Source organism: Micropterus salmoides, unplaced genomic scaffold (assembly GCF_014851395.1).
Source record: "Micropterus salmoides isolate LMB-PRFRI ecotype aquatic unplaced genomic scaffold, ASM1485139v1 Ms_hic_scaffold_4, whole genome shotgun sequence".
NCBI classification, from domain to species: domain Eukaryota; kingdom Metazoa; phylum Chordata; class Actinopteri; order Centrarchiformes; family Centrarchidae; genus Micropterus; species Micropterus salmoides.
In genome coordinates, this window is record NW_024043372.1 from 27305208 (window position 1) to 27330875 (window position 25668).

Below are 25668 nucleotides of genomic sequence, written 5' to 3' on the forward strand. Positions count from 1 at the left end.
ATTCAAATGGTTTTTAAAATATTATTTAGCCTGTTATTTACTTCACTACATTTCCCCTTTTTTACTTGGAGATGAGCACAAGGGAAATTGATTGTACTGCAGCGAGCCTGACTGATTGACTCGCCTCTATCACTCCTTGTCTTCCTGTCTTATGCCCTGCCTGTAGTTAAGGGACTTCATCGGGCCTCATGAGTTGTCCACTCAACTACTTGACCCATGCTCTCACGTAGCACGTAATTTGTTTGCCATTTCCAATCTATAAAAACAATCAGTATTTTCTGCGCTTTCACTGGAAACTAAGCAGATATGTTTTGTTACTTTATGCGACCTCGATCCGTTGTGTACAGTTTTCAGGGATTGTTTTTGAGGGGGAGGGCTGTGGATATAGGATGAATGGGAGAAGGTCACTTTGGATATGTTACAGAAATCAATTTCAGTGGAGAGGTGAGCAGCTTGGTGATCTGATGACATGACTCTTGCAGCTCCTCAAATGAAACATTACACTTGCTGTAAGACATGGCGCCTTCATCTCTTGTGGTGCCAAACACTTTAAATGTTGGATCCTCTTAATTTAAGGGGGTGGGCGTGGGGAGCATATAAATTATCCAGATTTCCCTGTCGAGTTGGGGCCTTAAGATTTAGTCAATGTATTTCAAACCTGAATGTCTTATTAGTGGAAAAATAAATTGATGCGCATAGTGTCTTGGCAAAAGCAAATGTAGCAGATGTACTGAAATTTGTTGGGGTCATTTTCCCAGGAAGGTACAGGAGCATAAAAATCAAGTTATTCTACATCAACGCTTTCCGCCTGTGTTTAGAAATGGTTTCTATAGAATTTCTAATCATTCATAAGCTTTAGTTTCCATGAAACTGTCTTAGCATAAACCACAATATGTGGCTGAATGCCATCTGGACATCTAGTAACAGTAGCATCATGTGGAAAAGTTCCTATGTGAATAATACTATAGCAGAATTGGGAGTCCAATCTCCAGTACTGTCATGTTTATCAGTGTCATTGAATGGTGCTTGGTTCTGTTACATTTAGAGAAGACAAAAGGAGAAAAGTTGGTGTTGTCAGATAACTGCTGAACACTGACCCCATCATCCCCATAAAAACATATCTTGTTCATGGCAGAAGTGGGAACCCCAACTCTCCTTGTATTTCCGCTCCTCACTGCCAGTTCTGCTCCGTGGTGAGGATTTTGTTTCTGGGGTTTTCTTGTGTTACAGGTACTCACTCGATTGATGTGCATTTATACCTCAATTTACACAGGTCATGTCAGGCTTGGGTCATATGTAGAATACTAAGTATTAAAGTAATATTTTTATTTTTCATACTACATCATGCCACTGTGACAACACCTTATCTGTTGTGATACTGGAAATGGCTGGTTAAAGATTAGGCAGGCAGGTCTTTTTCTTAAAAATATATATATATATAGCAAGGTTTGTGATTTTTAGATGCAAAGTGGCGCTCCAATCAGAGACAAAGTGATGATGCATGTAAATATTTTCAAGGTCATGTTTCCATTTTTTGTTTTGTTTGTATTGGCATGAACTTTATCTCAAACTGTAGTTTCTTTATAGCCAAATGCAGTCAAAAATGTTTTTGAAGCTCATGTTGTGAATCATGACTGACCGTTGGCAGTATGGCTGACGGCTGTGCCTTAAACCCACAACTGAGGGATAATGTCCCTTTTTTTTTTTTTTTTGTTTTTATATATATATAAAAACTTCTCAATAGTCTGTGCAATATATGCCTTAAACTTTAAATGTGTTTTTGTATAAGCATTTCAAAGAAATAAAAGTTCAGTTTTTCATAAATGTGGTTTCTCCTGTCTGTAATTGCCCATAAACGATAGCGAAAAGTTTTATTTTGATAAATTTAGTCAGAATAACCACATTGCATCATAATGGATATTAAACCCCTTGAAAACATTTTCTCAATTACCCTCTTACAATAGTCTTATTTCTCATGGAAGACATTTTGACTTGTCACAGTAGCGCCCAGGTATTGTGCATGCTGGCACACAGTCACGTCTTACTGGGACACTTAAATTGGACATAGCAATTACTAATGTTATGACAGAATGTCAGTTGTGAAAAAGACCCATGATACAACACTTAACACACGTTCCAACGTTCAAATGGTTTTGGTTATTTCACAGGAAACATTTATGTTTTGTCTGAGCCTTTCTCCAGGGATCAGTGGTTTTGTGTACTATCAGGATTTATAAATATTTGAATCCAAATCTGATAGCAGTTGATGGGTTGTTTGACTACCGTCAATCAAATGTGATCAAAATCACACCGACACAGATCAAGATGAAGCACATAAGAGATCAAGACTGTGAAGCTCTCAAAGGCTGATTTTTCCAAACTTTAACTTTGTTTATTTAATATAAAGTTTTGAGGCACTTTAAAGCTTGAAGTATACTTTAAAAAAGCCACAAAATAATTTATTAAACTTCCAAATGTCAGATAATGTCATAGTGGAATTTCTGTTTTCAGAGTGATGGACCAGATAAAAGTTGCACTGCACTAATGCTGCACGCTTTAGCTAATTTACTACAAATTGTGGTCACATTACTTCCAAATATTTTGTCTTTATTATTTCAAATTGATGCATTACTTTTGTCTTCAGTTTATCAGTACTTGCAGTAGTGAACATTTAGTTATGTTAACATTGCAAAGCATGTAGTTCAAAGTAAATGTTTTGGAAAAATATCCAGGTTAGTGCACACATACAGCTCAGACTTCAGAGTCCTTTGGAAAATGGCAGCAATGTAAAGTACAGTACACTGCTGATGATTTAAGCATGTGAAGAAAGTAGGAGACATATGGAAACAGTGACTACTTAAACACCCCATCTACACTTTTGACGGTCAACAGTATGAATAAACGTACATTTATTTGCACAATGAGCAATTTCAAGACTGAATTCCTTCAGCAACAAGACATACTTGATCCTTCAAAAAATACACACAGCCAGCTGATGGGAGGAAGATATGAGTTCAGACTGAAAGCTCTCGCAACCATTTCATCAAGTGGAAGTACTCGCCACATTTAATAAACACAGTCAAGAAAGATCACTTCTTTTTATCCATTTACAACATACAGGGATGCACATATTACAGATAAGGAGACTTGTGGCAGTGCTTGTGCAGGTGTGATGGCTAACTGGCAGGAAGAGGTAAACATTGCTGGTACTCTTATGAAGCACTGAGTCTGGCATTCCAGCCCCCGCACACATACATGATGTTTGATACATCTCAGAAGTTCAACCGGGTTCCCTGCAACAATCTAAAAAAGGTCACTTCCATTCAGAGTGGCCACAGTGGACGTGCCTCTCTTCATGGAAACCTTCAATGATGATACAAGTTGAAAAGTAGTGTATTGCAAAATATTTTGTTGGATCCCAAATGAATCCTGAGCTTCTACCTTTCATAAACTTGTAGATCTAAATAGAAGCAACACAATGGCAATTTCTGCCCTTTTATAAAAGACTTTGATACCGGTATTTAGCCTACTATTCTTACTTAATTTCTCTCTACAAGGCCCAAAGGTAGGAACTAGGGACTGATTTGTGGTGCAGTATGTGTGCGGGGGCCAGGTGCTGTCGGTCCCTCCCTCTACTCGTCATCCTTGTCTTTGGCGCCGTGTTTGAGGATGCGGGTGAACTCTGCGTAGTTGAAGTTGCCCTTCTTGTCGATAGGCGCCTCGCGGAACAGCTCGTCCACCTCTTCATCTGTGAAGCGGTCGCCCATGGTGGTCAGCAGCTCCCTCAGATGGTCTTCGTGGATCACGCCTTGGATACAGATAGCATACATGAAGTGGGAGATAAAGTTCCAAAACATTGACAGCGTGAGTGCCATGATGTTGTTTATATTGACTCACCAGATCCCTCCTCATCAAAACAGGCAAAGGCGTTGCGGATGACATCCTCAGGGTCCGTTCCGTTGAGCCTCTCTCCAAACATGGTGAGGAACATGGTGAAGTTGATGGGCCCTGGTGCTTCGGCCATCATCCCCTCCAGGTATTCGTCAGAGGGGTTCTTACCTGAGGAGGGGTCATCACTGTTAAAATGCATCTACTTTTTCTTCAGACTAAAGCACACAAGGACGTGTTTATTTATGACTGTCCAGAAGAAGAACCCTGTTTCTATAAACACATTTTTATGTAAAAAATAAATAAATAAAGAATTCAAGCCAGACAGTTTTGATGGAATCTTTCTGAGCCATTTATCTTAAATTGTTTTTTTTTTATTTAATTTCCAAGTAAAACATGGAAGAGAGACTTTTTTTAGAGAATGTATAGTTTCAGAGCCCAACCCTGATGAGGTCATTAGGGTTATCTCAGTTTTCCCTCCGGCTCTTACCGGAGCTACAGAATATATTATACAGCTGTTCACAGGTTGAATAGTACTCCTCATGATGATACTTATCATGACTATAGTATATTCTGTATAATCTTCAATTGGAAAATAAGAGGAGTGCCCCTTTGCAGTCCCCCCTAGTGTTGTATTTCTGCTTTCTGCACTTGTAGCCTTAAATAAAGGAAGTGTTGCAAGAACAAGCGTTTGCACCCAGCGAGGCCAGCATGTCGTGCAGATCCTCCTTGTCAATGAAACCGTCTCTGTTCTGGTCAATCATGTTGAACGCCTCTTTGAACTCCTGGATCTGAGACTGGTCAAACATGGCGAAGACATTGGAGGTGGCCCTCTGAGGGCGCTTCTTGGTGGTCTTTCCCTTGGCACGCTTGCTCGACATGGTGGCGGCTGGATCTGGGCCTGTGCACATTCAAAAAGCATGGTTCATAAATTTGATTGAAATAATGCTGTACCATCAGAGACATCAAGGCGTGGGTATGTTGCTGTTCAACACTGCTTGACATGAACACTGATTTCAGCATCCACATGAAAAGATGCGTCAAATTTGATGTATGTTTTGGACTACAGCGCTATACACTGGAGCACTGCATCCATGTCGCTCTTTTATGTTTTCTCTTTCGTTTGCCACAAGCAGTAGAACCGTCTTCCTCCCACTTCCGCTAGAGAGAGAGAGAATCACAGTCTCCCTAAATGTCAGGTACAGTAATGGGTGTGAAAATGACATGTCTGCACACGCTGTAGCTAACTTCAGATCCTTCCACAATTAGACCTGTCACTCATGTTCAGGTCTGCAAGGAGTTGTAATGCCTGTGTGTGTGTGTGTGTGTGTGTGTGTGTGTGTGTGTGTGTGTTCTGTGATTTTGTAATACCCAGTGGGCGACAGAGGACTGAGGGACAGGCAGGAAAGAGCAGTTCAATGTGGATGATGAGGCACATGAGGTATGACATCATGCTCTGAGAGGTGTGTATGTGGCATTAACTCATTGCTTCAGACTACATGCCCCTTTTTTAAAATAATTTGTCAGTCTTACATTAGTAGAACATTAGTAGTAAGTGTAAGATAGGGGATGCATTATTTATATTATTTTTTGTAAATTAAGACGAAATTAACAGCATTGATCACCAGTGGGTTCAGGCACTTAAGATTTTCCTGTATATATTCTCATCAGGCATAGCTTCATTTAGGTACAAGATGTTAAATTTGAAACTGTTTAAAATTCCTTATTATTTAACTTAATAAAAAGGACCAAAAAAGCCATTTCATGTCATCCTGTGTCTGTATTGGAATACAAAAACGCACGTATTTACCACAAATTCAAATAGATTACAGTTTTTCTCTCATAATCAGAAGAAAAAGCACAATATAAAGAAAAGAAAAACACTATTTTCAAAAAGAGTTTTTTCTGGTTACCAACATCATTTTGGTAGCAAAATAAAAAATACACCACAACCATATGTTTTATATCCGATTACAGTAATATCTACACAGAAGTGTACTCCTATACTCATAAACAGCTCTTTACCGTCCTAGATTCACCAAACATCTGTCTCCAAGGGCACTGTCTGCGCGACACTGTCATCATGTCTAATGGGCTGGAATATGGCCCTACATTTTTGTGTATGCCGTCTGTAGCTTGTATGATTCACAAAGCCTTCATAGAAAAGCTAGAGAAGGCAGGGTTGAGCAGCTTTGCCTATCGCTTTATCTTGTTCTGTTGAGTATATAGAAGTCTTTGCCTCTGTTGATCTCTATACAAATTAATGCTGCCGTAAAACTTGGGCAGAATTTTAACTTTTATTGTCAATGCAAATTAGTACAACCAGCCTAGATTCTGCCTAGAGTTTATAATCTTAAGGAATATCTTTATAGTCCAGTTGCATTTAAATGGATCTGTGTTTGGGGTTCTCGGTATAAAAAGGTCACAGGGATTTAATTCATTTAAGTGAGTGCCAAATGAAGCAGGTCAGCAATGGTGTAGTGTACTTCCTCTCAATACCCAACACACAGTTTTTGTCAACAGTGGCTTCACTGCTTCCTTTCTCTCACTGGAGACACATGTTGGATCAGTCTTTTCTTTCATTTGACTACTGCTTGGCTGCTTCTGTGCCCTCATGTGCCAGAAAAATGAAGAAATCTGGAAGGTGTGTGCTGTTGGCCCGACGCCTTTCCATTCTCCATCTCACAGTCACTGAGGAAGCTGGAAACAAATCGGCGTCTAGCTCCAATGTAGGGTTTCAGGAACAGAGGAATTCCTCAATCTGATTAGGGCTTCTCTCTCCTGCCATGGTGGTAAGGTGTTCTCACAATGCACCACGTTTTCATTATGCAGACACTTGCAGCCATTTGCGCCGCACTTGTGCGCCTGTAAGAGAATTTGTTGAGGCCCAAATGAAGTCGCTCTGACATAAGCAATCCAATTTCAGGCTCTGAAATTAGTTATCTCCATTGTGCATTCTTTTTTGGCTCCAGTGATACTGTAGGGCACTGTCTCCTGATTAGTGTTTAACTCGATGTCTCTTTCAAGCAATCAATAAACTAGATTCTTTGACTAGTGTGATTATTTCACAACTTTACATTTTCAAAGTCCAAAAAAAAAAACCCAAATCTGATTACCAGTCCCGCTGAGCCATAACAGCTCAAATCTTCTGCACAGAGTGAATCAACAATTATTCTCAAGGAGGCCGAGAACAAATATTTCAGACTTCAGCAACGTAAGCATTTGGCTGACGTGCCTCAGCTTGGCGCACACTGACAATTGTATTTGTTCTCTGTCCACCACAGCTCCTCTGTGGACCCTTTCATCCACTGGTATGACAAAGCCCCTCTGTCCCTTTATCCAGCAAGAACACTCACACACTTTGATATCACCAAACAGTCAGGCTGTCATCCCTCACCCTAACTCCAGGTCACGTAGGTCGCCACTACTCAAGTGAAGTCTAACATTCAAGAATTCCAAAAACAAACAGAGAGCAAAGTTGAGCTCTCAACGCCTTTAAAAAGACATCAGCGGTGTGTATGTTTGCATGTTTTAAGAATGCGTGCGTGCGTGCGTGCGTGTACGAGATCTAAATGGGTCAGCTGCATTCATAAATTCCTCTGTCTAATGTGCCATAGTGATGACATGGAAGTAAACACACATGCACACAGTACATTTACACTATACACACACACACATACACACAGGTTTAAAGTGAGCATTCTCTACAGGTCTGTCTTCTCCATGATCAACAGATGAAACAAGCTCCATTGTAGCTGACCTGGTCACTTTAATCAAAGATCCCCTTCAGAAGCTTTCTGTAATTCTATCCTCCCCTTAACTCTCAGCACTGACAGTTGAACACTGTACCACTGAACTCAGAGAATTGACATTTACTATCCTTTTAAAACACATTAAAATTAGCTTTTACATACACGATTTATAGTCTTTAAGCAACCCCAGCAGTAAAAAACAGCTTTCTTTCTCACCTTGCCTTCAGGGAGAAATATCAGGCTCCTTTTGTCTGGATCCGACACAGCAGTGCGAAGGGGAAGCAGGCAGTCCTACTGAAAAGTTTGTTTAAAGAATCAGACTCCCGGCGTGTCCCTCCCACTTTCTGCCCCGGCCAATGGTGAGGCGGTCCTGTCCCTTCCAAAGACATCTCAGGCCAAGCCATTTCTCCATACAAGGCAAAAGAATGCACAGGCTGCAGCTTGCTACTGCCACAGCTCGGGATGTTTGGGGGAAAAGGCAGAAATGACAGGAACTACGATAAGGCAGCCTTATTTAGAGAACAGGGCCTAAACATTTAGAGGAGGCTCTGTACAGCGGAGTGGAAACATGTAGGAGAGAGAGTTGTGAGCAGATGCAGAGCAGTTTCGAAAGCCTGTGTTTCTGTTGTTAAGGCTAGGGGTTTCCTTAAATAGGCAGTTTGGCTGGCCTTCACTGGGACCTGAATGTGCAGGGAACACCTTAAATTATGTCAATGGGGTAACATCTGTTTTGTGGCTGCTTACTCTATTTCTCATCATATTTTATTGAAGAAGCTCTCAAGGAAAAACCTACTTAGTTAATATTCAGTTTAAATAAATCTGTTCTGATGCTTTTTGGCAGTTATTTTTTCCCTTTAAGTGTTAATAGAAATATTTAGCCAGTTTTTTGCCAAGATATTGTAAGGTATGTCTTAAAAAATGTATTCATTTGTAACATCTCCATCCTCCTTAACTGGGCAGTGCTCAATGTATGCTGTAGTAGGAGTAGTGTTTTTCTTTTGGGTTGGATATCTTTAATTGCAAATAAAACTTTTTTTTAATCCTTTTTTCCATTAAATGGGAATACTATATCAAAAATGTCTGCGAGTCTTTATTCACTTGTAAAATGACAATTTAGTCTTATTTTAATTTAGGTTTTCAAAAGTTCAATTTTGCTGTAATGCTCATGATGAAGTTTTTTGATACAATAACCCAACATTCTACATATTGAAAATTCGATTTCCCACATATCTCTTGTGTCTTTATGTTGAGTATGTATGCCAGGAATATCTATATCTATATCTATATAAATCTAGATAGATGATATATATATATATACATAGATCTCATTAAAATAGTACACTTTCTGTTTTCATTGGTTTAAGAAATGTAGCATATTATAAGAATATTGTTCTAAAGATTCAATAAAAAAAAAACAGATCAGAGCATGAATGGACTCTTTTGGGCGAAAAAAGGCAGCCTCTCTGTTGAATGAGGTGCAGTGATGCCCTCTGCAGGGCCTCGCTAGTTATCATTTCTGAAATACTGAAAACCCTTCAATGAATGATGATGAGGACAAAAATAATGTGGGAGGGCTGTGTACACATGAAGCTGAGAGGCACACATTGGGTGAGCAGATACTTTTTACAGTTTATCATATTCTCATAGAGAAAGATATTTCACAGCCTTAGGCTACCGTATGTACCTTACCATAGTTATCACTTTCTGTCTCTAAATTATTCTGTAAATTTCTCATAGAATTGAGCAATGCTTGAAAGCTTTCAGTAATGTAGTTGATATATTTCCACAGAAATATTATACGAGCATAGGTAACATATTCTTTAACACGAAGCAGCAGAATTGCCAAAACAGAACCGCTAAGAGGCCATCTTATAAGTTCACTGTTTTGTTTAACAGATTTTTTGGAAGTATTGTTTGTGGAAAGGTGTACAAAAGAACAATCTGTAACAACAATTCCTTCAGTGTGGTAAATACAGTACAGAAGCATTAGCCTATTATGAATCCTCTTCATGTGACAGATATTTTATATAGGCTACACATCACTATTGCCTCAGGAGCTCCTCTACACCTTCCCCTGTCTTTTCCACTAGCTGAGATTAAATATGTTTTTAGCAGGGTGACACCTGTGGATTTAGCGGATAGAAAAGCTCATAGCATTTAGCTCAACAACATCATCTGAATTAGAGCACAGGAGGAGCACTTTAGCTGAGCACTGTGTCTGCTGTTTGAGATATGCTAGACTGCTGCCAGCCCACAGTCTAATAACTGCCCACATATTTTTATGTCTTCTTGTATGTAGGCTAACTATAAGCTACTTTATAAGGTAAGACATATTGAGTGTAAGATTAAATAGATATTCATAAATGTTTTGTAAATAATTTCTGCTGCAACACTATTGAATCACTGCTATGATAAATTTAAAAGTAGATTTGTCACCCAGCAACATGCTTTTATTCAGAGGTTTATCAAAGGCTAACTTTTAAGGCTGTTTAAGGGGCCAGATTTGTGCGGGTTGTTTTGTTTGCATAGTAGACTTTCAGTTAAACTTTTCCAAGGTTTTATGACTGATTGATTTTAGTTTAACTAAGAGGCTCTGTTTTTAGAGACTGTGGGAATCATAATCCAAAATCAATGTTTGCCAGTAAGCTACAAAATGGCAATTTAATCTTCATATATTTTATTAACTATACAATGCTATTAATACCTGTTTTTTCCGTATCTTATTTTACAAGCACACATTCAGAACTAAAGTAATTTCTGCATCACTGAACGCTTTGTTTACAGACTAAAGTTAGAGTCGGGTCATTTTTCCTGTTCCTGTTTGCTCATTGGCTATTGGAGTGATTGACATGTGTTGTGCGCAGGCGCAGCATGCTAGGAAGCGTCCGGGATGGCTGTTATCCTTGTTGCTGTGTTTTCTCAGTCTGAAAAGCCACAAGAAAGGTAAGCTGCTGTCCACACACTGTCCACACACTGTCCACGTCAACGCAGAGACAGTAAACTGTCTGTAACATCTTTAGCAGTTGTGGAAGACGTCAGCCTGTCAGAGCTAGCAGAGTTATGTCCATTTGTAAGAGTTTTGTTACTTGCTGTGACTGAGACATCATTTAAGTCGTAAAGACGTTTTCAACACTTAACTCCCTGTCAAACAAATAAAGTTCTGAATATATTACTTAGCTCTGGCATTTTCATAACTAGGGCGGGGTCTCTCTAGTTTTAAAGCGTTTCAATTAACGACGAGAAAACGTGTTTTAAGTATCGAGATGGATTACGGCGCAACGTAAAACCGTTGCGGAAGTTGTATGTAGCTAATGTTTTTACCAAACCATGCAAATATAGAGGCCGAATGCATTAGCACCACATGGGTAACTTATAATGAAAAAAAACTCACTTTGTCTGTCATTGAGTTCTTTACAAGACCTTCACCGAATCAGTTCTCCTGCACCCGGAGGGGGCTGACTTTGTGAGTGCTGCCTGAGTCATTGATGCTGATAGATATTCTGTAATCAAAATCTGATGTAACGAGACAGTATGCTGAACCACACTGCAACAGAGTGAGGTAACCTGTGTGTGTCTGTGTCTTCTATGAGGCAATGGACAGTAAAAGCCAGGACTACAGTCTCCGCACACTTGGCTGTCTTTAAGAAATTGGTATTCAGTCTGTTCTGTCAGCTTGTAGTGAAACTAGTAGAGTTAGTTTATCAGCAACCATTTTGACACTTGATACAGCGTTATGGAAGACATTTGACACCATGTCACAATGTTAATGGGCTTTCAGAAGGTGTGATGGAAATCTTTTGTTGACAAAACAATGTATCAATAGTTAAAAAACCCTGAGTGATTAGTTGCAGTCCTAATGCCAGCTTCATCAGTTTGAATTCCTCATTGAGGAGAAGGCAACTTAAAGGCAGCGAAGCTTGGCATTGTGCCAGTTTACCCACAAGGGATGAGTATAGGAATGTGTTTGATACATTAGAAACAGCATGCCACTACAGAAACATTTGATCCTTGTGCATCAGTTATTAACCACCTCATCTTTCTCTTCTGTCATCCTTCTCCTGCCCTAGATTTTGTTGTCTCGCACTACCTTTATCTGCTGCAGGCTTTTGTTCTTTCTGCTTTCTAAATACAGCTGACCTGGCAGTTAAAGTCAAGCAGTCAAGTATCACACTAAAAAATGGGCACAGAACAAGGTCATTCATGTCAGAAGGTCATGAGCTACACACCCATATTTTACATTTACACTGTTGGATCAGCCACATGAGTGAGGATAGTTTTTATTTATATATATATATAGATAGATAGATAGATAATACACTCTTTGTTACTTTGTTACCTTTCTATCATATCCTCCTCCACAGGCAGCACAGGCAATGATATCCATCCAGATTTGCTAGTTAATTTCTTGACTTTATCCCAAGTCAGCTAGGCCTATGAAGGATTTTCCGGTGTTGGTAGAGCATGAATGCTGGAGAGTCCCCTCATCTTGGATGGCCCAGAGAGCTGTGGTCAAGCCCAGAAACTGTGTGGTCGCTCAGTGTGTGTGTGTGTGTGTGTGCGATTTCATGCCAAGCGTGTTTGAATAGCCTGCCCAAGCCTTTCAGAAACTGCTGGTCTGGCTGTCATGTGCAGTGCCAGTGAGGAAGTATGTATTCGGTGTGACAGGAGGGTGTGAATGTGATTGTGAAATTGTGTTAGATAGAGGAAGCATTGGTGTGTGACTGAATAAACTAGGACTCGCTCATAGATTGCTATATTCTGCATCCTAGCTCAGACCAGAGAGTACTAGAGTGCTGTCATCTCTTATGGCCACTGATCAAGTGGAAAGTCCTATTTAGCTCAGCAGTTATAATCGACTGTACCTTTGAATCTATGTCTCAGCTGTCAGAACTAACAAAATGTAGCTTACATCCACAGAGAGATATGGGTCGAGGGGGGGCTAAATGTCCTTAGCCTTTACAGGCAGCCGAGCATTCTGGGGAATGGAGTTGACAGGTTCCTCTGGTGGAAATGCAGGTAAAGTTTCTGAGTTCCTGTGGTGGAAAAGTCCTTTTATGGTGTCGCATGGCAGAAGGGAGGTCAAGGGAGCACAGCCTGGTTGGGAGGGGACATCTGCATCCTTCACTGTGGGTAAGACATGAGATTGGTTATGTGGACTTTGGACAGATGACGCTATAGACAGGTTTGATTCATTTTGCAGGCATGTGTTGAGTCACTCAGAATCTGCCCAAGTTTACCTAGACTGTTCCTCAGGAAAATGAAAGTGGATTATAATAATCAAATTCAATAATATAAATAGTGGTATTGGTTGGGCTGTACTGGAAATTCTGAGGCTCGGATGATCTTGTCTTTCTAAGTTGTGTTAACGAAAACAAAACATGATAAGCTTCACACAGGTAGAATTTCTTTTTGAGCTACGGTATTGATTTATCTAACATCTATAGCTATGTTTTTTTTTTTTCAGTAACCTTTGGCAAGGTTTTAGTCCTTGACTTGCTTCTTGTTGTTGGACATGCTCTGGCCTGCTGAGGACAAAGGGATATATAATGGGAATAATTGTATTTGCCCCTTTTTTTTCAACCTAACTGGAACTAACTTTTGGAAATTGGCTAGAATTTGTTGTCTCTTTGGTCTCACACTTGTCTTATGACATGTGAGGTCAAATAAGTCATATTATGCACAGTAAAACCTTTCCACATAATCATCAGGCCAGGCCAAGATAATGACTTCACTTAATTCCTGTTGTCTTATAATGACAAACCTCTAGATATGTGTCTTTAATGGAGCTCATCTTCTCTCCCAGCTCTTGACCTTTAGCCTGTTAGTCACGATCAAGATCTGATTCCAAAGGTCAAAATGGTTTAGTCAAAACATTACAAATACATCCCTTGCAGTCAGTCAGGGGACACACTTCTGTCTGGAGCTAAACCTGGTGGAAAGGTTTGTAGTTACTTGGCCTGAAACTGAAATCTGGATATGTGAAAGTTTTCTTCAGTTAGCATGCTAGTGCATCATATAACGCAGGAACTCTGTTTGCTTTCAGGAAAATTTGCTATATTAGGCATTAAGCATTTTAACATATACTTAATGTAGCACACTTGGTCAATTGGATAACCAATGTAATGAGAAGTTAACATCCACTATAAATGGATGACATTGTTGTTGAGTGCTGGCTGACATTGTGTAAAAAAAGGGGGAAAGGATCAGACCTACAGGAACTGAATTCAGACACTTTTTGTTTCATGTGTCAACCCACATCACCTCGCTGTTCTCACTTCTTGTTTTTTTTTGTTTGTTTGTTTCCTTCCAGTCCCAAACCATGAATATTGTGGGCCAGTTGGCAGAGACAGTGTTTGTGACGGTGAAGGAGCTGTACCGTGGCCTTAACCCCGCCACACTCACCGGAGGGATCGATGTCATTGTGGTGCGACAGCCTGATGGATCGTTCCAGTGTTCCCCCTTTCACGTTCGCTTCGGCAAGCTGGGCGTGCTGCGCTCCAAGGAGAAAATTGTCAGTGTTTTCCCTGTTTCATTTAATTCTTTTAACTACAATTCTCCATCTCTGTATTCTCTCTGCTTTTGGTCATTCTTTGACATGTACATGCATCCCTGTGATTTTAGGTGGATATTGAGATAAATGGAGAAGTGGTTGACCTGCACATGAAGCTGGGTGACAATGGAGAAGCTTTTTTTGTGGAGGAAAATGAAAACATGGAGGTAAGATGATCAGCATTTGATGACCACTGGCTTAAGCCCTTAATATTATAAATTTTTGCTGTTCTTTAGTAACATTGCATCCATTTTGAAAGTCTGTTATATTTAATTCATCGTTGCAAACTTTACATTTTTACCCACCTCACTCTCAGGTCCCAGCCCATCTCTGCACCTCCCCAATTCCTCTTGAGGTCCCTGAGGCGATGGAGGAGATCAAGGAGACCACCGAGGAATCCTCCATTGCTGGGTCTGGCACCCGCAGGAAGAAACGCCGCCGCAAACGCATGCGTTCTGATACTCACCCGAGAGAAGAGGCCTACTCGTCATCATCAGATGAGAGAGAAAGAGAGAAGGAGTGGGAGAAAGAAAGCAATCAGGCTGTACAGGAGAGTCTTGCTAAAGGGGAGCATGTTCTACCATTACAAGTCAGGTCAGTGAGTGACTTATTTGTATGGCGTGATGTGAACAAAGGTTGGCTTCAGCTGCTGGTGCATAAATGTTGATGGTGGGAAATAGGCTAATACATTATAATAAAGTTATACTGCATGACAAAAGCTTTGAATAAACAACTGAACTACCTTGCTGATGTCACACTGTCTGTTATCACCCACTCTAAAAGTGGCCTTGCCTTGCGCAAGGTTCGTGGTCATGACTTTGCATCACGGCATATATCCTTTGTCCAAAATAAAAATTTTCCATGTATGACAGAGAAGTCATTCTCTTGCGGGTGACAGATTTCCTGATTCCTTTTGCTCTCTAATGCTGCACCTTCATGGATCAGAATCTTTGCAGTCAGGAAATGTACAGGAAATGAGGCACAGATAGATAGATCACTATGTCCAGTGATTATTGCCAATATTTTTCAGTGATGCCTCATTTATCACTAAAATTCACTGAACAAAGGGCATATGCCACCACACCATATACCATGTATTGGTAGATGTTTAATTTAAAGCTGTATTAGGCTTTTCAACATTTTTTAAAAATCTACTGCCCCTATCAGCAACCACTGATGCATTCAGACAAAAGTCACCAGTTGACACCAAAAACTCTTTTCTTCATCTGTCTGTTCCCCATGTAGTGGTTGTTCTCTATTCTGTCTCGTGGAAGGTTTTTCAAGAGAATTATGCTTATTATTGTCAGCAATAATTAGCGAGCATATTATTCTGCTTCACTGTTTTTCTACCTGTTACCCCCCTGGAGTGATTCCACAAATGCACATAGCAATGATGCATCTAAACAGCACACTTGAAACGGGTTTTTATTATTGCTGACGTTACATTTTGGGTAAAGGCAGTATAGTATTTCAGCATTTTGATTGCTGTTACATTATCTGTGCTGGACAGCCGCTGCCAGAACAAAACGTTTTTTAAAGGGAGCAATGTGGTTTAATGTTCACACCTTCAAAGTTAACAGAGGAGTTAAAAATGTCTTCTTGCATGTCTTAAAGTAAATCAGTGTACTACTCGATGTCTGAAGAGCCTAATGAGGAGGTGGGGGCCACACAGACCAGAGACACTCATCCACACTCCGATGGAGAGCAGTCACCCTCAGAGAGGTGAGGAAGGTTAATCTTTACGATATTAATCCAATTTATTTTTTTTTATTTAGAGAGCAGGGAGGCTGATTGCTGATTTTTAATGTCGATATGAAAACAATTATAAAGTCATGCATAATTCCATTATTCCTACAGAGTACAATCTAATATACATAGTCATTTACTCACTAACATGTTGTTTTGGATGGAACTTTTATTAATGAATGAAATAGAAGATACATTGGGTTATGCTGTAGATTTCAGAACATGACTGGTGTTTAAGGGAGAATGGGGTACAGTTTGTCAGGAGTGATGACATTCAACTGCATTATTCTCTACAGTACAACAAAATATACTTCTCAAAAAAATAAAGGGAACACTTAAACAACACAGTGTAACTACAAGTCAATCACACCTGTGAAATCAAACTGTCCACTTAGGAAGCAACACTGATTGACAATCAATTTCGCATGCTGTTGTGCAAATGGAATAGACAACAGGTGGAAATGATAGGCAATTAGCAAGACACCCCCAATAAAGGAGTGATTCTGCAGGTGGTGACCACAGACCACTTCTCAGTTCCTATGCTTCCTGGCTGATGTTTTGGTCACTTTTGAATGCTGGCGGTGCTTTCACTCTAGTGGTAGCATGAGACGGAGTCTACAACCCACACAAGTGGCTCAGGTAGTGCAGCTCATCCAGGATGGCACATCAATGCGAGCTGTGGCAAGAAGGTTTGCTGTGTCTATCGGCGTAGTGTCCAGAGCATGGAGGTGCTACCAGGAGACAGACCAATACATCAGGAGATGTGGAGGAGGGCAACAACCCAGCAGCAGGACCGCTACCTCCGCCTTTGTACAAGGAGGAGCAGGAGGAGCACTGCCAGAGCCCTGCAAAATGACCTCCAGCAGGCCACAAATGTGCATGTGTCTGCTCAAACGGTCAGAAACAGACATGAGGGTGGTATGAGGGCCCGACGTCCACAGGTGGGGTTTGTGCTTACAGCCCAACACCATGCAGGACGTTTGGCATTTGCTAGAGAACACCAAGATTGGCAAATTCGCCACTGGCGACCTGTGCTCTTCACAGATGAAAGCAGGTTCACACTGAGCACATGTGACAGACGTGACAGAGTCTGGAGACGCCGTGGAGAACGTTCTGTTGCCTGCAACATCCTCCAGCATGACCGGTTTGGCGGTGGGTCAGCAATGGTGTGGGGTGGCATTTCTTTGGGGGGCCCCACAGCCCTCCATGTGCTCGCCAGAGGTAGCCTGACTGCCATTAGATGAGATCCTCAAACCCCTTGTGAGACCATATGCTGGTGTGGTTGGCCCTGGGTTCCTCCTAATGCAAGACAATGCTAGACCTCATGTGGCTGGAGTGTGTCGGCCTGTAGTGTGGTTTTCCACTTTGATTTTGAGTGGGACTCCAAATCCAGACCTCCATGGGTTGATAAATTTGATTTCCATTGATAATTTTTGTGTGATTTTGTTGACAGTACATTCAACTATGTAAAGAAAGGAGTATTTAATGAGATTATTTCATTCATTCAGATCTAGGAGGTGGTATTTTAGTGTTCCCTTTATTTTTTTGAGCAGTGTATATTTAATGCTAGATTAGAGCTGCTGTCATTTAGGATGGAAGAAACATGTTAACATTTAGGAAAGACAAAGCCAACTGAGGAAATTTAGGGCTTGAAACAAACTTTTTCACCACCATCCCAAAACTCACAAGAGGGAGCGCTAACATCATTCCATAGCAGCCACACTGACCAGGCTCCCTGCAGATATGTCTGCTGACCTTTTTATATTTTTTTTGTGTATCGGCCTCATGAGTGAAGTTATCGGGCCGATTATCTGAAATTAATTGGCTGGCCGAATTTATCTTTTTGTCTTTATCCCTCCATTTGTCTTTCCATTTCCCAGCACTGTGTTCTACAGTCGACCACCCTCTCCAAAGAGTGACTCTGAGCTTTTGGTTAAACCCCAAGAGTCCTCTGGGCCTCAGATGCAGTGGAACTGGGGAGGTTTTCCCATGGTATGGCAACACAAACATACAAAGATGTAGATTTACCTGCCCGTGCTGTGGTAATGCTGTAGATTTGAGATTGTCATCCTGACACACTGTCTCAAATTGCTCTCTCTGCCCTCCCCCACAGCTGTGTCAATCAGAGAGGACACCAGTGGAGTTGCAGCACATCTCCCTTTCCAGCAGTTGTCATTTCCGCACCATTGAGAAACAAGACTCGTTTGACATGGGCTATGAGCCTGTTATCAGCTGTGGTAGAGTGGGCAGTGTAACAGTGGTCAGGCCACAACCCAGGACTCTCCTGGACCTAGGCAGCCATGCTATGCAAACCATACCTTTATTCAAGGAGAAAAATGGTGAAATTGCCCATTCCACCCAAAGAGACCTCTCCAAGTCTTGTGCCCCATCAGTGAAGACTAACGTGGACTTGACACAGGCACTTGAATCCACATTGGAGGAAGAGGAGAACAGAGACTTGTCGTCTTTTTCAGCTAATCTAATTAATGGCACCAATTCTCTTGCTGGCAAAGAAAGCACAGTCAGTGTTGAGCTTATTAGCACTGTAACTGATCGAATTAGCTCTGTAACAAAAAATAACGTGGTCAGTGTGACCAAACCAAAGAATGCACAAAAACAACTCACAAAGGAGAGCGAAGACTGCAAAGTCACAGCAACAAGTCCAAGTAGTACAGACTTATTAAATCCACAACAACAGGATGCCTTATTGGAGCACAGTGAACAGGGTTACACCAGTAGTGTCCCTGTCAGCGAGGGGGACAGTGGGATGGATCCATTTGCTGAGGGAGGGGAGGAGGAAGGTGGACCTGGAGAGACTGCAGCAGGAGGCTCACTGACCAACAAAGGTGCACCAAAAGCTGAAGGGAGAGACGCTGGGACCAGCTGCACAGCTGCAGAGGGGTCAGCAAACTCTTCTGAGTCACCCTCCAGAGTGGAGCAACAGGACAAGAATAAAGGTGAAGTATTTTTCCCTCATTGATGTAAATTTGTAATTTTTGTCCTTTACACTTTAGGTGTCTGTAAAGTCTTGTTTTAGACTTTGCGTTAACTAATTCCGTCGTCAGTGTTGACAAGTTGGGTTCATGTCATGTGTCATTTTGTTGCAGGTAAACGTAATCATCATCTAGGACCAACAGATATTTACTTGGATGATCTCACCACATTGAACCCTGAGGTGGCTGCACTCTACTTCCCCAAGAGGTAAAAAGACATAATGGATATTCCTCGCAAAATACAGTATGAGTGGCTCATGATTACGTATGAAATCCCCATCTTGAAAATGAAACAAACTGTGTGTGATGTTTGTCTTTATAAACAGTCTATGGTTTGAACACAGATAAATGAATTGAAAAGCAGCGATTTCCACAATGACTGACGTCCATAGCAACAACTCAATAATCCAATAATCATGTTGTGTTATCAATGAAGTGTTGCCCTTTACAGGGGAAAAACTGAGTGTCTGTTGTCCCTGCAGTGAGACAGAGGGAGCGTCTCAGCACGTGGCGGAGCAGGGCACCTTCTCTGGGAGCCAGTCGCCTCAGTCAGTGGGCAGCGGGGCCATGGACAGCGGTACAGAGTACCTGTCAGATTCCACCTCCTACAACATGGATGTCAGCATGTCCCTCTGCGGTCAAGTGGGAGACACCACCCAAATCACTAAAGGTAAGAGGGGAGTAAAACTGTTGCTGCTGTTCTATATCTGCAATATGTGCAAGTACATGAAGAAACAGGCTGGTTTTACCCAGTGGAGTAAGTGTTGTTTTTGCCGTTAATACAGAAAGGTTTATGGAGCACATTGTGACATACCAGGATTTTGCCAATAATCCAGGAATCATTGAGGACCCAAGCCTTGTGATCTCCATCAACTCTAAGTACGATTCGGAAGAGGGTGTTCTTAAATGGCTATTTTAAATGAGTTTATGTCTGTGACTGTTCATCACCTGGCTTTTCTCTTTCACAGCTATTACAACTGGGCAGTGGCTGCTCCAATGGTCTTGTCAATGACAACTTTCCAGAAAAACCTACCAAAGGTATTTTACTGTTTCTACGTAAGACCTCAGTAATTTATTTATTTAATTTATTAGTCTTCTTTAGTGTGCAGTCGCGAACATGAAAGAAGCTTATCACCGAGTTATTTTTCTTGATTCACAAGTTAACCACATAAAACGGATAAGATTGTAGTTGAACAGAGAATGGGATGTCAGGACTTATATGATTGCCTTGTTTTTGTGTGTGTCATACAGGGTACGATAGAGCAGTTGGTGAAGGACAAGATGCCCAAAAAGTCTGGACGCTGGTGGTTGTCCTGGAGGAGAAGAGACATGGCCAATAACCAGGTACATTCTTAGGAGTGATTATTCTTGCCAGCAAGAAAAGAAATGTTACGTGTTTGGGCCTGCAAGAATTGCATGCAATGATCTGTCCATTGTGTTTAACGGGCTTTTAGGTGTTGTCTTGTTAGCTAGGGTTGGTTTTTATGCCCTGTCCATGTAAGACAGAGATGGTATGGTATAGGTGGTTGAGAGAGGCAGCTGTGGCTCAGGAGGGTCTGTAGGGTGAGATGTCCATTATTTAGAAGGGCCGTCGTTCAATCTGCATGACAAATTGTGCTTGGGCAAGATAGTGAACCCTAAATTGCCCCTCCCATCAGTGTGTGAGTGTAAAAAGAAAGGCACTGTAGATGTACAGTCCATTTAGAGATTGTGTTTGTAAAAACCAAGATTGGCACTTTGAATGTACCTGTTAAATGTAACCCTCCCTTGTTTTTCAGCAAAAGGACGAGCAAGAGGAACCACTACCAAGTGTCTCTTCCACAGTAAAGTAAGTTACCTCACTAACAAATTATCTTACACAACTAATGTGTGTACTTAAGAACATTCAGACTTATTGCTGGAAAGACTAATACTCATACAATACTCATCCTAATAAAAATGAACAATTCTGTAAATACACCAACATTTCGATGTTTTTCCCTTTTTTGTAAATCAACTGGAACTCTCATCATGTAGTTTACCTTTGCGCCACCAGAGTGTGCCAAAGCTTTGTCTATATAGTACAAAAACAATTGTCCTGACATTTAACTACGACAAGGTATGTCACGTTTGTCAAAATTAAAGCTTAACATGTGTGACAGCCAATCAGTGATACAGATCACCATGTGGAATATTTTTCTTTATTTTCATGCACAAATCCCTAAATTGTATTTAATTAATATCAATAAATAGATTCAAAATAATTCAAACACAAAGTGTTAATCAGATGTGTGTTGGTTCCACAGAGCCACACTGGATGACATCGAGAGTGATGAGGCAGCGGGCCTCGGCCGAAAAGCCACCATTGCTCCCAGCCTGTCAACTGAAACCCTTAGCGCCACTCAGTGTATCAGCCAGATGTATCACAAATCACTACGTCTGACCTCTAAGCAGATAGTAAGAGATGCACACATACACATTCGTACACCCACATAAAGAATTTCACTCTGCTGTCTGATGTATGTGGAGGATGACCGGCTTCCTTGTGGTTTTGTCTACTTCACGGCTCTCTAACTCTCTCCTTTCTCATAACCAGGAACACTTAAACTTGCGTGAAGGAGCCAACAAGGTGGTGTTCAGTGTGACCACACAGTACCAAGGCACCTGTCGCTGTGAAGCTGCCATCTACCTGTGGACCTGGGACGATCGCGTCATCATATCAGACATAGACGGCACTATCACTAAGTAAAAACAACTGCGTTTTCTTTGCGCGCAATGATGTATAGATATTTCAGATAAACAATTATATACCAAGCATTTCACTGACCACTATGAAAGATAGATTATAGAGCATTGTGTCTGTATTATGAGTAGTCCTCACTGTCTGTCTCCTGCAGGTCTGATGCTCTGGGTCACATTCTACCTCAGTTTGGAAAAGACTGGACACACAAAGGCATTGCCAAACTCTACCACAAAATACACCAGTATGTAAAATGACTTATTACGTATTATCAGCAGTCGAAGAGCAACAAACATCATAGTCTTTAACAGTTTTTCTACTCTTGTTGTTGTTCCTTTTAGACCACTTTCTTTTACCAAACTTTCATACACATTACTTCCACCATAACAAGCAAAAACAGACAACATGAATCTGCTGCTGATGATTTCATTCTGATGTCGTTCTGTTGGTTGACTGTCTAATCTACGTCGCCAGATGTTTCCCTGTTTGTAAAAGGAGCTCAGCTGTTCAGTTAATTGGGGGGGAAAAGACTGAATTCTGTTTGAAGTGCTAATCTTCAAATCTGTGTGGTAGTATTGATGAATGTATTTGGGAACTTAATGCTATGGGTCAACTCAATTACAAGCAGAATAGGGAAATTCCAGTTTTTTTTTCTGATTCTGTTTAATCAAACTAAAATGCTTATGAGGTGGCTCCTTTCCTTGCAGAAACGGTTATAAGTTCCTGTATTGTTCAGCGCGGGCCATAGGCATGGCTGCCATCACTAAGGACTATCTTCAGTGGGTCAATGACAAAGGCACTGTCCTCCCTAAAGGCCCTGTACTGTTGGCTCCCAGCAGCCTCTTTTCAGCACTACACAGGTAAAAGATACTACTACGAAAGATAGTGTCCTACTAAGACAGTACATTTTCATTTGTAGAGGGTTAAGTAATTGAATTATTAGAATGTAGGAACTGTGTACATATCACAGCTCTACACTGTGTGAGAAATTGTTCAAAAAGTTTGAAAATCAATTTACCGCTGACCTCGACATAAGAGATATCCAGTATAACTTATACTCAGCTACTACACTGTATGAAATATATCAATGTATGCAAACACTGTCCGTCTTGACCTGTGCAGGGAGGTTATTGAGAAGAAGCCGGAGGTTTTTAAAATTGCCTGTCTCAGTGACATCAGGGACCTGTTCAACCCACAGAGACAGCCCTTCTACGCAGCCTTCGGCAACAGGACTAACGTAAGCTGTGCTGCAGACTGACTCTTAATACAGCAGTAGCCTTCAGCTACAAGTCTATTTTCAGTCAAGGTTTCCAGTTGCATATTCTCTGGCAGCGATTTTTGCCTCAGGCACAAACCTGGGTTTGTACAAATTCAGAGGGGCTCATGCAAAGAACATGCCCATGTGTTTTTAAATGTTTTTACCTAGTATTATTTCATGTGCACATCCTGTAATATACTCCTGCAGGTAGAAATGATGTGTGGGGAATGTGAAAGTGAAGTCTAGGGTTTGTATAAAACAAACACTGGCTAATGATTTATGATTATGGATTACTGCTTTTAGTGTACGTAGATACTGAAAAGGTTAAAAGTGACGCTGAAGCCAGACTGTGTAACTGCATTGTTTTGCTGCCCTTGACTTTGCAGGATGCTTATGCCTATAAGCAGGTTGGGGTGCCTGATAGCAGGTTATTTACTGTCAACCCAAAAGGAGAGCTCACTCAGGAGAAGACTAAAGGCAACAAGTCCTCGTAAGTGTGCAACAGAACACAGATATAAACACCTTCTCCACTGTTTTTATGCTTTGAATAATTTAGACATTGGTGATTCTCAGTGGGGGGGAAAAACTGTTCCCGTGTACTGTATGAAAGCAACTTATAGAGTGCACACATTTTCATTGAGATTGTTGATTTTGCTACAAATAAAGACATGTGCCATCAAAATAACTAAAGATGAAGCAATTGCATAAAAGCAGTGTGCACAAACACTAGACCAGTGTTTCTCAAAGTGGGTTCTGGGGGACCCCCAGGGGTCATATAAGAGGGTTCCACGGGGTCCCCATCAAAAAATGAAATGATTTATTTTCACTGTAATTCCATCCGTAAGAAACACACTGAAAGAATGTGACTATTTTAGACATCTTTTCTTTATACACTTTTCGTAAAAAAAAAAAAATGTTAAAGCCAAAATCCTATCAGATGGGCGATCATGGGACACAATCTTATAAAGTAGGGGGTCTGTTGTCTAATTTGTGTCAGTCGAGGGGTCCTTAATGTAAAAAAGGTTTGAGAACCACTACACTAGATTGTCACAGAGATGCTTTAAACGTTTCACTATGTTTGTTTTAATAATAGAGGTGTGTGTGTGTGTGTGTGTGTGTGTGTGTGTGTGTGTTTTCAGGTACAGCCACCTCAGTGAGCTGGTGGAACATTTTTTCCCCACGCTCTCTGTCAAGGGCAGTGCAACCTCTGCTTTGGACTGTCCCGAGTACAGCAGTTTCTCCTATTGGAAGGAGCCTCTGCCAGAACTGGACCTGGATGCACTACTGTAGACAAACATACCCACATCTACCAAAATACATACACACACATATTTTAAGGCAAGCACATATACTCTTGTGTGTGTTCTGTCCTTTTCCAGAGGATATACAAAGAACTTTTCTCAGCATGCCTCAATTTTGCCTTTGATAGACCTGCCAACTGTAGTGCCTGGGACACTAGAGAAAGAGGCAACTGTTCTGACTTACAATTTATAGAGCCAAATTAAGTCATAATATGCATGGCCTCCACATTTAAAAAATAAGTGTATAAAACATTCTGCAGCACTTAATTACAGTGCTTTTACACTGATTGTGGCTGTTTTATGCAATATTTAGCTGTTTAGCTGTTTTTGTGAAAATTCTACAATGAACACAACTGGATATTTTATGCCTTTGGACCGTTTCAGGTGTTTTTGCTACTGTGTGTACCAGCATCATAGTCATTCCTCAATAGGGATTTAAACAGTGTATTGGTAAGATAACTGTTAATACTGTCACAAGATACAGCTCTGAACACCTACCAAAAAAACATTTGTTTAGAAATTGAGCTGTATTGGATAAGTATTAAGTGATGCCTAAATTGTGTAATTACTGTTTTCTGTGACTGATCTGGAAGTTTTCACTTGAAGCTCATACTCAACGCTCAAATGGACCCAGGCACACACATCTACAAAACAAAGCTGTTATCCTTTATTCAGTTGAGATCAGATCAATTGTGTGTCTTCAGACTTCAGTGTTGCAGGGAGGGCTTTTGTAGCTACCAAGCAACCAAATATAGTGTGAGAATGTATTTTAGATGCTTTGGATTATTTTAAAGTCTGTGTGACCCTAGTAAGTATGACATAAGTGGGGTCCTTTGCCCTGAGCGATGTTGAGCATTATTTAGTTATCAGTGGTCATTTCTGGCAAGCACAAGTGTGTTCTGATCACATTTGACTCAGCTGAGTTGTAAGCTGGAAGCTAGTTGATCTGAGCATATTATCATTGTGAAACTATAACATGAACATTTCACATGTCTTCATTTCAGGTACTGCACAACTAAGTTTAGAAATGTTTGAACACTACATAAATGCGGAGGGAGATCAGACTGACAATGACCTTTATTCCAAAGATGTATAAACAGACCATTGGAGAAGAATGTGCAGTAGTGATGTGGGCTGGCGCTGTGCCTTTATACTATAATGACTGATATTTATTATTTTTGTGTATCTTTCATCATCCAACTGTGCGGAGATGCATTGGGCCTGAGGAATTTGCTGTTTTTAAACCAAGTATATAGAAATAAATGAACTGCCTGTTTTCTTTGTCCTCCAGTTGTAATGTGAAATGATTGATTGTTCCATTGATATTCAATACACACACACACACACTTTTGTACTTTATTGCAAGAGTGCACAAGTTCAATTTCAAATTGCTGTCATTGCATATGTTTTTGCAGTCTTACAATATGTAGGCTATATTTTTGCACTGAAAGGAAAAAAATG

At 40.8% G+C, this 25668-nt stretch overlaps 2 protein-coding genes across 5 annotated transcripts; one reads left to right on the forward strand and one right to left on the reverse strand.

Moving 5' to 3' along the window:
* Window positions 1-2370: 2370 nt before the first annotated feature.
* On the reverse strand, window positions 2371-12123 carry myl9b (myosin, light chain 9b, regulatory). Of its 3 annotated transcripts, none has more exons than XM_038697943.1 (4): window positions 11977-12123; window positions 4586-4789; window positions 3898-4059; window positions 3633-3808 (listed from the first exon to the last, which is right to left on the reverse strand). In XM_038697943.1, exons 2-4 carry the CDS (start codon window positions 4767-4769, stop codon window positions 3633-3635), a joined length of 522 nt encoding a protein of 173 aa, XP_038553871.1. In that variant the 5' UTR covers window positions 4770-4789; window positions 11977-12123. The 3 variants fall into 3 exon arrangements, with proteins under 3 accessions (XP_038553872.1, XP_038553871.1, XP_038553870.1); XM_038697942.1 differs by lacking the exon at window positions 11977-12123 and adding an exon at window positions 7857-8004; XM_038697944.1 differs by lacking the exon at window positions 11977-12123 and having other exon boundaries at window positions 2371-3808; window positions 4586-4769.
* LOC119886944 (phosphatidate phosphatase LPIN2-like) lies at window positions 10498-25494 on the forward strand. 2 transcript variants are annotated; one of them, XM_038697940.1, is made up of 20 exons: window positions 10498-10583; window positions 13951-14151; window positions 14262-14357; window positions 14507-14784; window positions 15805-15912; window positions 17817-17928; window positions 18050-18893; window positions 19044-19137; window positions 19412-19599; window positions 19715-19808; window positions 19898-19967; window positions 20181-20273; window positions 20708-20757; window positions 21215-21365; window positions 21505-21653; window positions 21806-21892; window positions 22356-22508; window positions 22771-22885; window positions 23293-23396; window positions 24046-25494. In XM_038697940.1, the coding sequence occupies exons 2-20, from the start codon at window positions 13960-13962 to the stop codon at window positions 24194-24196; spliced, it is 3129 nt and encodes a 1042-aa protein (XP_038553868.1). In that variant the 5' UTR covers window positions 10498-10583; window positions 13951-13959; the 3' UTR covers window positions 24197-25494. The 2 variants fall into 2 exon arrangements, with proteins under 2 accessions (XP_038553868.1, XP_038553867.1); XM_038697939.1 differs by lacking the exon at window positions 10498-10583 and adding an exon at window positions 12185-12770.
* Window positions 25495-25668: the final 174 nt, after the last annotated feature.